The 14,198-nt window shown below is 43.0% G+C and overlaps 1 protein-coding gene across 1 annotated transcript in view; it reads right to left on the reverse strand.

The window, feature by feature from the left end:
• Nucleotides 1-14,198, reverse strand: part of atrnl1a (attractin-like 1a) — a gene marked incomplete at its 3' end in the record, with an annotated part of 286,121 nt that overhangs the window by 57,845 nt on the left and 214,078 nt on the right. The window contains exons 26-27 of the mRNA XM_079511913.1: nucleotides 9,082-9,143; nucleotides 153-231 (exon numbers count right to left, since the gene is read on the reverse strand). Coding sequence (XP_079368039.1) covers nucleotides 153-231; nucleotides 9,082-9,143 — 141 coding nt within the window. The remainder of the gene's footprint in view (nucleotides 1-152; nucleotides 232-9,081; nucleotides 9,144-14,198) is intronic.

Raw genomic sequence — 14,198 nt, forward strand, 5'->3', positions numbered from 1 at the left:
CACGGGTCCGCCTGTAGTCCCTCCTCCTACCACTAGGACCCAGAGCTTCAACGTTGGAAAGTCTGCCTGCCCCCTTGGCTCTAACACTAGACATGGACACCCACAAGCAATCACCCACACAGACACACTCCATGACGGGTACCGTGACGTACCTCTCTGCGTCGTGAGGCCCAGCAGGTCTGTTTGACTTTCCACACCACAGCCGCCACCAGTAGCAGAGACAGGAAACAACTGCAGAGAGACACGGCAAAGGAATTAAGTAAGTCACATCTGTCACATTTCTTTCACTCTGAGTACACTACTGAATCAAAGGGAGCCTTACGGATCCATTCGGCTCTGTTTTTATACTTTCAGATACAAATATGGAGAAATGAACACAGGGGATTTTACTGTGTACACTCACATCTAGAGATGATATGATGAGATTAAATTCATTGTCAATGTACAGTACAAGTACAGTACAGCGATCTAATAGGAACTAATACATTTTGTTTTGTTTTAATACACACAGACAGACACATTTCAAATATCCCAGTGGCGTGCACAAGAGCCGAGGGCAGCTATAATGTTTACTCCTGGCTCTATAATGTTTACTCCTGGCTCTTCTATAATGTTTACTCCTGGCTCTTCTGCATGTGGAAAAACAGTGTGTTTGACATTGACAGAGGAATAATCTCACTTTAAATTACATTCTTTCCAAAGTAACTTGAATGAACATGTAGTTTTGGGTTTCGTAGTGTTTAAAGATATGACAGTATTTTACTTTGGAGTCAGTGTACAGTAACAGTCCTGAGTCTAGAGCTGACGGCTGAGGTTACGGACGGAGAATAATGGGAGCTGGATTCTGGGAGATTCTACGGTAAGATGCTAAACCGCAGCAACCACAAGCAGCTGTAACATTTAGGGCAAAGAGAGGTCACGACTGTCCACTCCAACAAAGACTGGTGGATCCCTCTTTCTTTATTTCTCTCGCGCACGCACGCACGCACGCACGCACACACGCACGCACGCACGCACGCACGCACGCACGCACGCACGCACGCACGCACGCACGCACGCACGCACGCACACACGCACACACACACACACACACACACTCCTCTAAATTTCACGCACAAGCCCCTGGGGTCAAAGTTATTTAGTCAAACACAAAGCTCCTCTCTCTTCAAGCACAGCTTCTTACAAGAGCTTGAAACGAGTGCATCCAGAGACGACATAGCAACAGGAAGTCCCATTACAAACCTCACATAACGGCAGCTCTCAAACAATCGTGCCCTTCATCACACTGTGTGTGTGTGTGTGTGTGTGTGTGTGTGTGTGTGTGTGTGTGTGTGTGTGTGTGTGTGTGTGTGTGTGAGAGAGAGAGAGAGAGAGAGAGAGAGAGAGAGAGAGAGAGATGTATCATTTGAGGGTGAAAGGCTCTATGTGTGTGTGTGACAGAGTGGTAAAGGGTATGAGTGCTATAATGAGCGTGACATTTCCAGGGGGCAGCATCTTGAAGAGGATGCGGTCACAGGCCGTAAAAACCACAGCATTCACCAATTACACAACATCAGCAGCAGGAAAGCCCCTCCATAACATGCTGCCGCTGAACTGTGGGAATATCCTGTGTGGAGAAGTACTGTCTGGAACTATTCTCACGTCGAGAGGGGGCGCTAACTTCAATGCAAAATACACAGTAACATTATTAGTGTCCATTTGACTGTACACTCTCAATTGGACCCATACACAGAGAGGAGGGGAGAGGAGAGGAGAGGAGAGGAGAGGAGAGGAGGGGAGGGGAGGGGAGAGGAGAGGAGAGGAGAGGAGAGGAGAGGAGAGGAGAGGAGAGGAGAGGAGAGGAGAGGAGAGGAGAGGAGAGGAGAGGAGAGGAGAGGAGAGGAGAGGAGAGGAGAGGAGAGGAGAGACTGTCTATGGGTTTGTTTAACACTCCAGTAAGCCTGCAGATGGCTTTGGGTTTAAGACCATTCAGGCACAAGTAATGGGAATCGAACTGTTTGAACAACGGGGGGGAATGAGAAGTGCCTGAGTGTGTGTGTGTGTGTGTGTGTGTGTGTGTGTGTGTGTGTGTGTGTACATGCTTATGTGTGCAAATTCTTCAAATATGTGTGTGAATTCAGCAATCTGCTCATTTTAGCAGAGTAATAGGGTTGGTCAGTCAGCCCTCTGTTATCGAACAACAGCAAAAACCGGACCCCAGAACGCACGCGCGCGCGCACGCACACACACACACACACACACACACACACACACACACACACACACACACACACACACACACACACACACACACACACACACACACACACACACACACACACACACACACACACACACACACACACACACACACACACACACACACACACACACACACACGACGTAAAAACAATCATCCAAGGTATTGGACAACACAGTGTAACCATATGAACACTCCCACAGGTTAAAAGGGGGAGGGAAGGGGGGGCAATCAAGTGTCTATTCTCTCCTATTCGGAAACAAGTCGACAGATCAACAACACATCAACACACACCAGTTACAAAGTTACAGGTACAAATCTGACTGTGATCCATCTACATCGAGAGTCAAAGGCAGGAAGAATATAGGACAGACGACAGAGTAACTTATGCTCCTCCGCACAACAAATTATGAATCAGGCTTATACTTACAGCCTGCCATGTCTATTTTAGGCATGCCTAGGCATACAGTAGGTGTAAATGTTCCAAAAATTATTCAATTTCACAATATTCTAAAATAGCAAGAATATAGCTGACCTTCAAGCTCACAACTTGAAGATTGAACATTCTCCACTTGTCATACAATGCACTGTTAAACTGTTAAACACCTGCATTATATTTATACACTGTATTAACACTTTGATTGCTGGAAGATCTCAACAGGCCTATTTGGATGTTGCTGCCATTTAACATTGCACAAAGGCCTTGTTCGGGGGCCCACAGTAAAATGTTCTCTTATAGCGAGAATCACACGCCTACATCAAAAGAAAGCTGAACTTGTCCACTTCAATTAAAAAAATACATTTTGATTTTACCATGTTCCATTCTGGAGATATTGACCTTTTTGCAACACCTGCATTTGCCTGGAAGTGGTTATCTTGAACAGCGAGCAGAGTTATGGATGGTTTAAAGTCAGAGACATTGACAGGCAGATATAAAATTGAACCCAATAAATATCCTATACATCCTATACACCGAATGAAAGCCCTGAATGTGTACTTTTACGAGGAAAACAGTAAACATTGATCCCATCTACAGTTAGACAGTAATTGGTTATTGAATGCAGCTTGTGCCCACCAGATAACTTCAGAGAAGACATGGACGTGAACTCCTCAATATTCACAAAATAAGGCCTATAGCGACATATAAATACTATATACCGTATGAAACAGAAGACTCTCTGCTTTCATAAGGAAAAAAATTGTACTGTAATAATAAAAAAATCACACCCCTGTGAAGTGAGCAGTGCAACTCTACTTCTCTACTTATTCACTACAGCTCGCTATATACGGACTGAGACAGAAAGTCATGTAAAGCTTTTATTTACAGTTTGGTCTGTAAACTTCTACTGTAATAATAAAAATCACACCCCTGTGAAGTGAGCGGTCAAACTCTGTTCTCTACAGCTCGCTATATACGGACTGAGGCAGAAAGTCATGTAAACCTTTTATTTACAGTTTGGTCTGTAAACTTCTACTGTAATAATAAAAATCACACCCCTGTGAAGTGAGCGGTGCAACTGTTCTCTACCATTGCACCGCGCAACTGTAGAGAACAGTTGCACCGCTCACTTCACAGGGGTGTGATTTTTATTATTACAGTAGAAGTTTACAGACCAAACTGTAAATAAAAGGTTTACATGACTTTCTGCCTCAGTCCGTATATAGCGAGCTGTAGAGAACAGAGTTTGACCGCTCACTTCACAGGGGTGTGATTTTTATTATTACAGTAGAAGTTTACAGACCAAACTGTAAATAAAAGCTTTACATGACTTTCTGTCTCAGTCCGTATATAGCGAGCTGTAGTGAATAAGTAGAGAAGTAGAGTTGCACTGCTCACTTCACAGGGGTGTGATTTTTTTATTATTACAGTACAATTTTTTTCCTTATGAAAGCAGAGAGTCTTCTGTTTCATACGGTATATAGTATTTATATGTCGCTATAGGCCTTATTTTGTGAATATTGAGTTCGGGTCCATGTCTTCTCTGCAGTTATATCTGGTGGGCGCAATGTGCATCCACCCAGTATCCAATGTATGACAAACTGTACATGGGATCAATGTTTACTCTTTTCCTCGTAAAAGTACACATTCAGGGCTTTCATTCGATGTATAGGATGTATAGCATATTTATTGTGTTTATTGTTATATCTGCCTGTCAATGTCTGACTATAAACCTTCATAACTATGCTTTCTTTTTGATGATGATGATGATTGCCGCCTCGCCTAATCTATCTCACTGCTTTCATTGTTTTGATCGCAGTAACATTGGGGGGGGGGGGGTCATGGGCACATTGGGCAGCAAAAGTCTTGATCCGTACGGCTATAAAAAGTCCCATTCCACCGTTCGGTTCAGAACTATAGTATTACGGTGAGACGCGTTGTCATCAGCTGATTTTGTTTTTCAAGCTAGTGTAGGGGAACATGCCTGGGCATGCTAGCCTGGCACGGCCAGACTCATAGCGAGGGTTCACTGATGTTTCCTCCGGGGAAGAATCTTCAGTGAATCCCCGCTATGAGGCTGGCCAAGCCAGGCTATGGGCATGCAGCTTGGGGGCGATGGAGGGAAAAAAAAGCGTCACCCGGCTGTGATGTCGACGAGAAGGAAAAAATGACTTCCACAGATGACAACACCACGGTTTAGGTCGCGGAAAAGTTCGTTATACATTACACCCGGGTCGATTACGTCCCCGACGCGTTCATTGCGGTCTTATCACTACAATTATAATGAATAAAAAAGCGTTACAATCACACGTCTGAGCGATCTCCGATTATGACGGCTCTGCATGGCGATACGTGATCCACCAACGGAACACTGTCTTGTCGTGGCGGCCCCTCGATACTGTGGAGAAACAGGAGGGGAGGGGGGAATCAAATGTCCGAGGTGGAAAGCCTGGTGAGGCGAGGTTAGGTGAAATGTGATTCTTTTCAAACACAGACTAGATCGGCATGCCATGGGCGCAGCCATTACACTGGCTTCTACACGTAAAGCGGCCCGCCCTCCTGTTTTCAGGAGGGGAGGGGGGGGGGGGTTTTTTGTTTTTTTTTCTGATCACGTGAGCTGGACTAAGCAGCAATGATAGGGCGATGGTTCTTCATTGTCCGGGTGGGTAAAAAGATGAATGAAAGTATGCTATAAAAAAGTGATTGAAACGTATTGATACGTGATCCGCACCCGACGTTTGATTAATTGATAACGTATTGATACGCGATCCGCGTTGGGAGTGTTAACAGGCTTAAAACCGACAGCGGGTCACTTCACGCCACGTTGTGAGCTTGTACATCAGCTATTTTCACTACTTCTTAAACACTTGTTTTATAATTTATGGAATTTCTGAGTGAGTTTTTTCTTTGATTTGTTCAAGAAATTGCAAAAAAGAAAGAAAGAAAAATAAAGACATTTTTTGCGAATGTGTTTTGAAAATGTTTTGAAATAATAATAATTAAAACCAAAATTAAAGGGACCCATAAAACTGTGTCTGCAACCCACAAATGGGTCCCGACCCAGTGTTTGGGAACCAGTGTTGCAATCTAGAGAGCCAGGCAGTCAAGCTTCCAGCAGGCAGAGAGACAGACAGGCAGAGAAACCGACAGTCAGGCAGAGAGACAGACAGTCAGGCAGAGAGACAGACAGTCAGGCAGAGTGACAGACAGACAGACAGACAGACAGACAGACAGACAGACAGACAGACAGACAGACAGACAGACAGACAGACAGACAGACAGACAGACAGACAGACAGACAGACAGACAGACAGACAGACAGACAGAGAAACAGACAGTCAGGCAGAGAGTCAGACAGGCAGACAGGCAGAGAAACAGACAGTCAGGCAGAGAGACAGACAGTCAGGCAGAGAGACAGTCAGTCAGGCAGAGAGACAGACAAACAGAGAAACAGACAGTCAGGCAGAGAGACAGACAGACAGACAGAGAAACAGACAGTAAGGCAGAGAGAGAGACGGACAGTCAGGCAGAGAGACAGACAGAGAGAGAGACGGACAGTCAGGCAGAGAGACAGACAGACAGAGAGAGAGACGGACAGTCAGGCAGAGAGAAAGTCTATGAAGTGAGAAGAAGAAGACAGTTAATTGCTAATCAAGCGTGGAGAGCAGAAGACTAATTGGTCCAAGCTGAACTGCAATGTCACCAATTAGCAGCTAGACTGGGAGGAGAGGAAGCGCCATAAGTGCCACTTCATTATCACAATTCCCCTTTATTCTCTGCCTTGTTTAGACATGACAGGCGGTGGGTGGAAAGAGAGAGAGGGGGGGGGGGGGATGCACAGCCATATATTAGCATATTTTGTATAAAGATACTGCATGTAAAGTACATAACATGACTCAACACAACACTTGACCAAGATGATGTCGTCAGTGGCAGTCTAGAGCACAATTATACTAGCCAGCGCGCGCACACGCACACGCACACACACACAGACACACACACACACACACACACACACACACACACACACACACACACACACACACACACACACACACACACACACACACACACACACACACACACACACACACACACACACACACACACACACACAGAGCATGAGACAGTTATTGTGGGCTGAGAGGCAGGATTTAGCCTGCAGAAATCAGACTCCATTGTCAGTCTCTCGTCCGAAACTTTCTCATTAGATCTTTTGTTCCCCCCGTCATGAGATTTGTGTGCCCTCCGAGACAAACATCTCACAAGCAGTCGACATCACAGAGACAAACGCTCTGCACTTTGGTCTACCGCTGGCTTTAGACAGGAAAAGAACACTGACTGGGCAACAATGGTACGCCGGCCTGGCAGTGGTAAGGTAGATTTCCAGCCAAACTGATCCACTTCAGGCCAATCACACCTGTAAATCTGACATGGGGCAGGTTTGATAGGTTGACAGTCTGCAAGTCCTTCCAGCGCAACGCCTCAGGCTTATGTTTTTTTTTATGTACAGTATGACATGTACCGATATTTGCCCTGATGAAGATTGTCGAAAGATGTTGGCGTTTTAAACTTTTTGTTATGAATTAAGTACCTTGATTTTACATTTTTCGAGTGCTCGGATCGCTCCTCCTTTTTCACGATTATTTATGCATTTGTAACTCTGAGAGTGTACAAATGTACGTAACCAAATGGATCTGCATTTTTAGACTCTGAAATGAACACTCAAACATGCAGTGTGATGTCGATGTTGACCCACACAGCTACGATTTACTACAGGTGCTACTGAACAGCTGAACGGGTTCAAACACTTGTGAATCCAGCCATTAATTCAACAAGACTGGTACCCGGCTGTAGAGCACAGAGTCGATAACGATGGAAGTTGGAGATCCATGCCCCACTCATTGTACTCGTGTCTGAGTAATGTGTGTCAGCTTTGTATTAGTCCCCACAGGAATCTGCGGAAAAAAAGTCAGGCATTTAGCCCACCGGTCAGACTGCAACTATCACTCAAAACAAAATAATGTTTTCTACCGTCGCAACCGTGTGGCGGTCCATAAAAGGAGGAGGAGAGATGATCTATCTATCTAGCCCAAATGTACTTTTGCGTCGCATATGGATAGCGACAGAAAAATACCATGGATATAATTAAACACATTGTTCCCCTGTGCAGATAACACACTTACTCCAGGTTAGAACAAAAAACTGATCTGAAGCTGCACTTTCACTTTGTGTTGACTTCAGTCCTCAGTCCTGCAGCCCCACAATGGAGAGATAATCTCATCTGTCACTAACCTCTCTACAATGCCATATGCCAGTCAGTCTACAGTCTTAAAACCTACATTTATATGTTATTCAATATATTACTTTAGCACAAAATATAGGCTTTTCTAAACCAAGCCCTCATTCAAAAGTTATGTAGGCTGTCATTGTATTTTCTGTGAATTAACTCACAGTTTAACCCAGTGATCCTCAGCCATTTTCATTTCAAGGACCCCCAAATTAAATGTATATGAATTAGCCTAGGGTGACAGGGTCCTAGCTCCTAGGCCATTTCATTATGATTTTCATCTCTGGACTGGGACCCCAATACATGGGGTCCCAGTCCCCATATTTTACAACAGTAGCTACTTATATTTTGTTATTTCTCCCTTCTGGCCCCAAAACTGTGGAATGCACTTCCCGTTGCAATCAGAACTGCAGCATCACTCCCGATCTTCCGCCGTAGTCTGAAAACCCACCTTTTCAGACTCCATCATGGCCCATAGCACTTACCCTACCCCCCTTAGACAGCACTTCTTAGACTTATATAGCATTTGAAACAGACTTATAGCATGTCATGTAGACAGCACAATAAGTGCATTGTATGTAGTCATAGCACTTCATAGTATATAGTGTATAGTAGTCATAGCACTTCATAGTATATATGTACAGCATAGTATAGCATATATGTGTAGTTTATATGTCATTATATAGATATGTTCTAGTTCTAGTTTATATGTATAGTGTCATTATATAGATATGTTCTAGTCACGTTCTTAGCTTACGCATGTTTCGCGATAAATGCTTTTTTACATATGTGATGTATTCCCATGCTTTTTGTTCTTGCTTATTGTAAGTCGCTCTGGACTAAGAGCGTCTGCTAAATGCCTAAATTGTAATTGTAAATTGTTATTTAAAGCTGTGATTATTTATTTAAGAAGCACTGTTCTGAACGCCTTGGAAAAAAATCCTTAACCTTTAAGCTAAAATAATTATGACCGGGGACTTAAAATCATTGTTTTAATTGATGGCTTTCATGTCCTGGCACTCGGCCTTTGTGCCCTCAAAAAGTTGACCACATTAAAGGCCAAGTGGCCTTGCCCCGAAAAGGATGGAATTTCAGGCCTGGCTGAGACCTTACCTGAAGAATGTGACAAAGAACTGAACCAGGTCCATGATGCTGTTGTGTTGAGAGAAGGCAATCTGATGGTAGAGGAAGATAGGGGGGGGGGGGGCAATTAGAAAAAGAAGTTGGTTTAGTTAAAGTGTAGCATGGAAACAATGATGATGCACCAACCCCCAAATGAATATGTATTTTTGCACTGAAATGACCCCCCTCATGTGGCCAATAGTAGCTTATTTTGGCCTCATTTCCATAGCCCTGGTTGCTTATTTCTCTCGCACAAGCTGGCAACATTGCTTTTAACCCTTACGTTTTCCTCGTCCTGTTATTGCTGTTGCTACTATTACTGCCTGATTTCCCCCCAGGGATCAATACAGTTTTATCTCATCTCATCTCATCTTATCTTATAACATGCTCCCTGCTGTGTTAGAACAAAGCTTTGGCCGTCAGCTATAAAACTTAAGTTTAAACTGCCACACTTTAAACAGGATTATTTACAACAGATATAATTGATTTGCTACTCTCTTCCCCTTTAGGCCCGAAACACAAAACACAATCCTATCAGAACACATGCACACAAACACACACACAGACTCCTAATTCCTGATAGAGACTTAGAGAGCCACAGGATGATCCAGCATGTGCTGTAATTGTAGTTAAATGTGATTATTATTATTAATTAATACTAGACCGGTGCCCGGCTGTAGAGCACCGAGTTGGAAACGATGGAAGTTGAACGGTTTTCACACAGAGACTTATAGATAGATAACTTTATCTAATTTTGGTTATGGTCGAGAGGCTGGCCTGCACCATATGCTTGGCATCCATGTTATCCATGATGCTTGGCTGGATTTGTTTTGTGAACATTTTTATTATTATTTTGTATCTAAAATCTGAAGGGTTATCTCATTCACACTCGATGCACTATGATCCCAGTGGTAATAATTGGTCAAAATTTACTATCTCAAGTGGTTGCTGCTTCAGGTCAAAGGGCCAGATTAATGTACAGCACATGAAACCCCTTTTGTGCAATTTGTGCTCACAATCTGTATTTAATGAATGCCTAATTTACAGCAGATAATTGCACATCATCAGCGACCAAGCCATCATCCTTGTCACATTTTTCCGTGTGAAGCAGAGCTTAAAAGGTGTCATTGAATGGTGGAATCTGTGCAACACAGAGCCCTCAACCACCTTGGGAATGAAGATAAAAGATAGGATTTGGATGACTATTGCTCAAATAAATAAATGCATTAGGAGTCAAAAAATCTTAATGATGAAAAACCAAAAGATAGCAAGATAACGATGAACAAAAGATACTTTTTGCTCACAAGAAAATATCAGCCAGTGGTAGACCACCACATGGAGTTGACCACTGCATTGTAACATCATTAGTGTTCATTTATCCATTTATAACTCTGAGAGCTAAATGAACACTGAGGATTGTAAAGCGCAGCTGGCTGTTTGTGTGAATGGAATGCCTAATTAACTTATGTTCATACATCTCTTCCCCTCATGTGTGACATCCTCTCCTATGCAAAGAGGAGAGAAGAGCACCTTCTGATGACACACAATGGTGCGCTTAAAATGACAAGCAAACTGAGCTTCCAAGCCAGTGCAACCGTTTGATAAATAGAACACACATTTCTGGGTGGCAGAATGTGTCTGGAATGAGATGCAAAAAGACAATCCGAATTCAAATGTATTGTAACCTCGGCTACATTGAAAATGAGGGCTTGTCCTCAACTGTATTTCTGAGTATAAATAAAGGTGATGATGATGATGAAATAGTTTCATATATAGGACCCTTGGCTTTAGTGCTAAGAAAGTAAGTTATTTCAGATACCTGGGAAATCTCAGAGAAACATTTTCAGGATGAAAGTGCTCAGGCAATAACTATAGGCTCTACTTCTGAATAATAACCCTACTCTGCCCTGACATAACAAAACTATACATCATGACAAAGTACAATAATGGGCAGAAAGAAACAAATGGTCAATAAACACATCAATAGGCCTATCTCACAGCCCGCTTTCCACGCCCACTTCCGGTAAATAGTGGTGTCTTTAACATGAGCAAATACACGTTTTTTTCTCTGGAGAATCTAAGTACATTTTCTAATGTAAAAATGTGACAGACCAATATTATTATGAAGCAAACAAGATGGTAAATCAGGTCGAACAGATAGAACAAACCTTACCTTGAGAAAACAAAAGTTGTAGACTTCTTAAATTACCTCTGTTAACATGTAGCGTCTATGGAATGACGTCACGCTATCACCACTAACTCCGAAAGGGGGCGTATTTAGGGGGGCGGGGAAATTCTGTGAGATAGGCTTATAACTAGAAAGAGGCACTCCGCAAAATGTACAGTATGTCTCTGCCAGGCCGGGTGAGCTACCCAGGGCTGTTTAAGTCATGGGTTGTAGCCGTCAGGACCTGATGAAGCTGCAGTGTGGGGGATGTAGACATGTACTACATAAGGTTGCATTTGCGATGCACCCCATATGGACAGAAGAGAAATTGCTTTTGGAGGTGCACTCTATGTAGATCTTCTTCAACATAATGTTAACACATTTTTTTTTTTTTTTTTTTTTATTATTATTTTTTTCATTAAAAAAAATCAGAAAAATCAAAACACTTTTTTTTTTTTTTTTTTAACACGTGGTGCCAAAGTTTGTGTTTTCGCCATTGAGAATGCATTTGGCGTTTAAATTAAATAACTCACAATAACTAAATAACATTTCTAAGTAAAAAGTTCCAGCATGTGTCTCCACAGTCAGCTGAATTATAAAAAATGTGAATGGATTTTCTAGGTGAAAGTGATTTTGGGCAGTTTTGCGTGGGCTCTCAATGTGTTAATGATTCCAATTTGACTAGATTCTGCGTTCACATGTGGCTTTTTAATGACTCCTGAGATCCTAAGATAAAAAAAGGCTTCTTTTTGTTTGTCAGTGTGTGATTTGTTAAACCGTGTGAAAGGTCCACAAATGGACATGCTGTCATAGGGATGTTCATATAGGATCATCAGTACAGGTATTTGACCAAGTCTCAGGGCCGATTCATACTCCTATTTTACTGCTGTTTCGGTGCTGTAGTGCCGAAATGATTTCGGCTCGTCAGAAATTTTCAGTAGCACCGAAGAGCCGACTTTAGGACGGTACCCGCCCCCCGAACCTCAAATGACGTCACATTGTAGGCTCTACAGCGCCGAACCGACTTTTATTCGGCTCTAAAATAGGAGTATGAATCGGCCCTCAGTCTCCTCAACATCTTCTAAGGCTAAGCTCTCAGGAGAGCTACAGTAGGTGTTCTGAAGATCAGTCAGTGAATCTGTGCAAACACCCCTCACACATGAAAACAATATATACATTACCGTTGCCCGACCACGATAATTACATTTTCGATATTGTGATACCGAAAATATTGTTAAATCCTATAGGAGTAGTAGCAAAAAGTCTGTGCAAAATGGTGGAAAATCAAATTAGGCGGAAATGGACATGGCCATATGAAGAGACACATCATGATGCAGCAAGAATACAGGGAAAAAGCACGGTTCAAGCGATACTGTATAGGCTAAAAAGTAAGGCAGCCTGCTATAGCACCACCATGAGGTGGATTTACTGTGCATCTGCACAAAAGGTTTGATGCAGATAATCTGCGAGGCTAGCTAGATTCACAGTGTCACCAGCCTTCGGCCTGGAGGAGATGATAACCGTACATGAGACTGTTATTTTTAGTAGACTGCAGTGCTCTGTGTTGTGCTTGATTCTGTCCAATTTGGTCATTTATTGAATGCAATCCTCTGTAAACCTCTGTCAGTGAATAGGCAGACTGTGATAATCAACTCTGACAACAAGGGAGTTAGGTCTGATCAAGGGCCTGCCAAGGATGCCTTGGCCAATAACAGGCATCAGTATAATTCCGTAGACCTCAGGACAAAGGCATCCTGCAGTCTAGCCTGATTTATGCTTTGTTGTATGATGCGCTGAAGATATCTACAGGCTCACAGGGCATCATGTTGTAAGCTTGTAGATCAGGGTTCTGGAAAAGCAGACGGTTTCCATGTGGATTTTAAATGTCTGGAGTGTAGTGCGGAAATGGATTGCATTATCATGGTTCCATAGCTGTCAAAACGGGGTGCATACATGGTTTAGATTAGTCATTGGTTAGATGTTACATAAAGTTGGTGAGGGGTGCGTTAAGACGACCGGATTAAGGTTGGTGAGGGGTGCGTTAAAACGACCGGATTAAGGTTGGTGAGGGGTGCGTTAAAACGACCGGATTAAAGTTGGTGAGGGGTGCGTTAAAACGGACGGATTAAGGTTGGTGAGGGGTGCGTTAAGGGTTGGGAGAGGGTTAAGGTGTGCTGCCCCGTGGGAGGATAGGGTTAGGGTGAGGGTTTGAGATAGGTTGTAGGACTAATGACTGGTCTAACCAAGCTAAATGTATGTTGCTAACAGAATTATGAAATGACAAACTAGAACGTTATTTTTTCATTTATTATTTTTGGTGATTCTGCTCTAATCCCTTGAAATAAAAAAACGTCCAATACATTGACATTACAATGTCTCTCCAACCACAACTTCTGTTCTGAACAAAGATCTGACAGCACGCATGCCACAGAACAGATCCCGCAATCCCAAGATCACTCCAGTCCTCAAAAATGAACAACTTCTGGTTGCACCACAACTCCAAAATGCTGTCAGTGAAAACCCAGTATCTATACGCTCAAAATGTGTTTTATGAAGAATTTGAAAACATTGAATGTTTGAGGTTACCTGACCATGCTAAGTGGTGTACATTTATATCATGCCTTTCTCCAAAGTGCTTTAAAATCTGTTATTCACCCAGGAGCCATATTGCACCGGGAACCTTGCAGCTCCCAAATGACCACTCTACTGTACCTCCTGAGCCACAGCCGCCCCTGTGGGCTAACGATTTACTTAAATATACTTTCTATGTTACCTTTAAATGGACCTAATGGCCAGAACGCCAGTGAGTCATTGTCTGAGATTGACTCTTCTGACTAGAGAGAGAGAGAGAGAGAGAGAGAGAGAGAGAGAGAGAGAGAGAGAGAGAGAGAGAGAGAGAGAGTGTGTGTGTGTGTGTGTGTGTGTGTGTGTGTGTGTGTGT

The sequence above is a fragment of the Electrona antarctica genome (assembly GCF_951216825.1).
Source record: "Electrona antarctica genome assembly, chromosome: 10".
Classification (NCBI taxonomy): domain Eukaryota; kingdom Metazoa; phylum Chordata; class Actinopteri; order Myctophiformes; family Myctophidae; genus Electrona; species Electrona antarctica.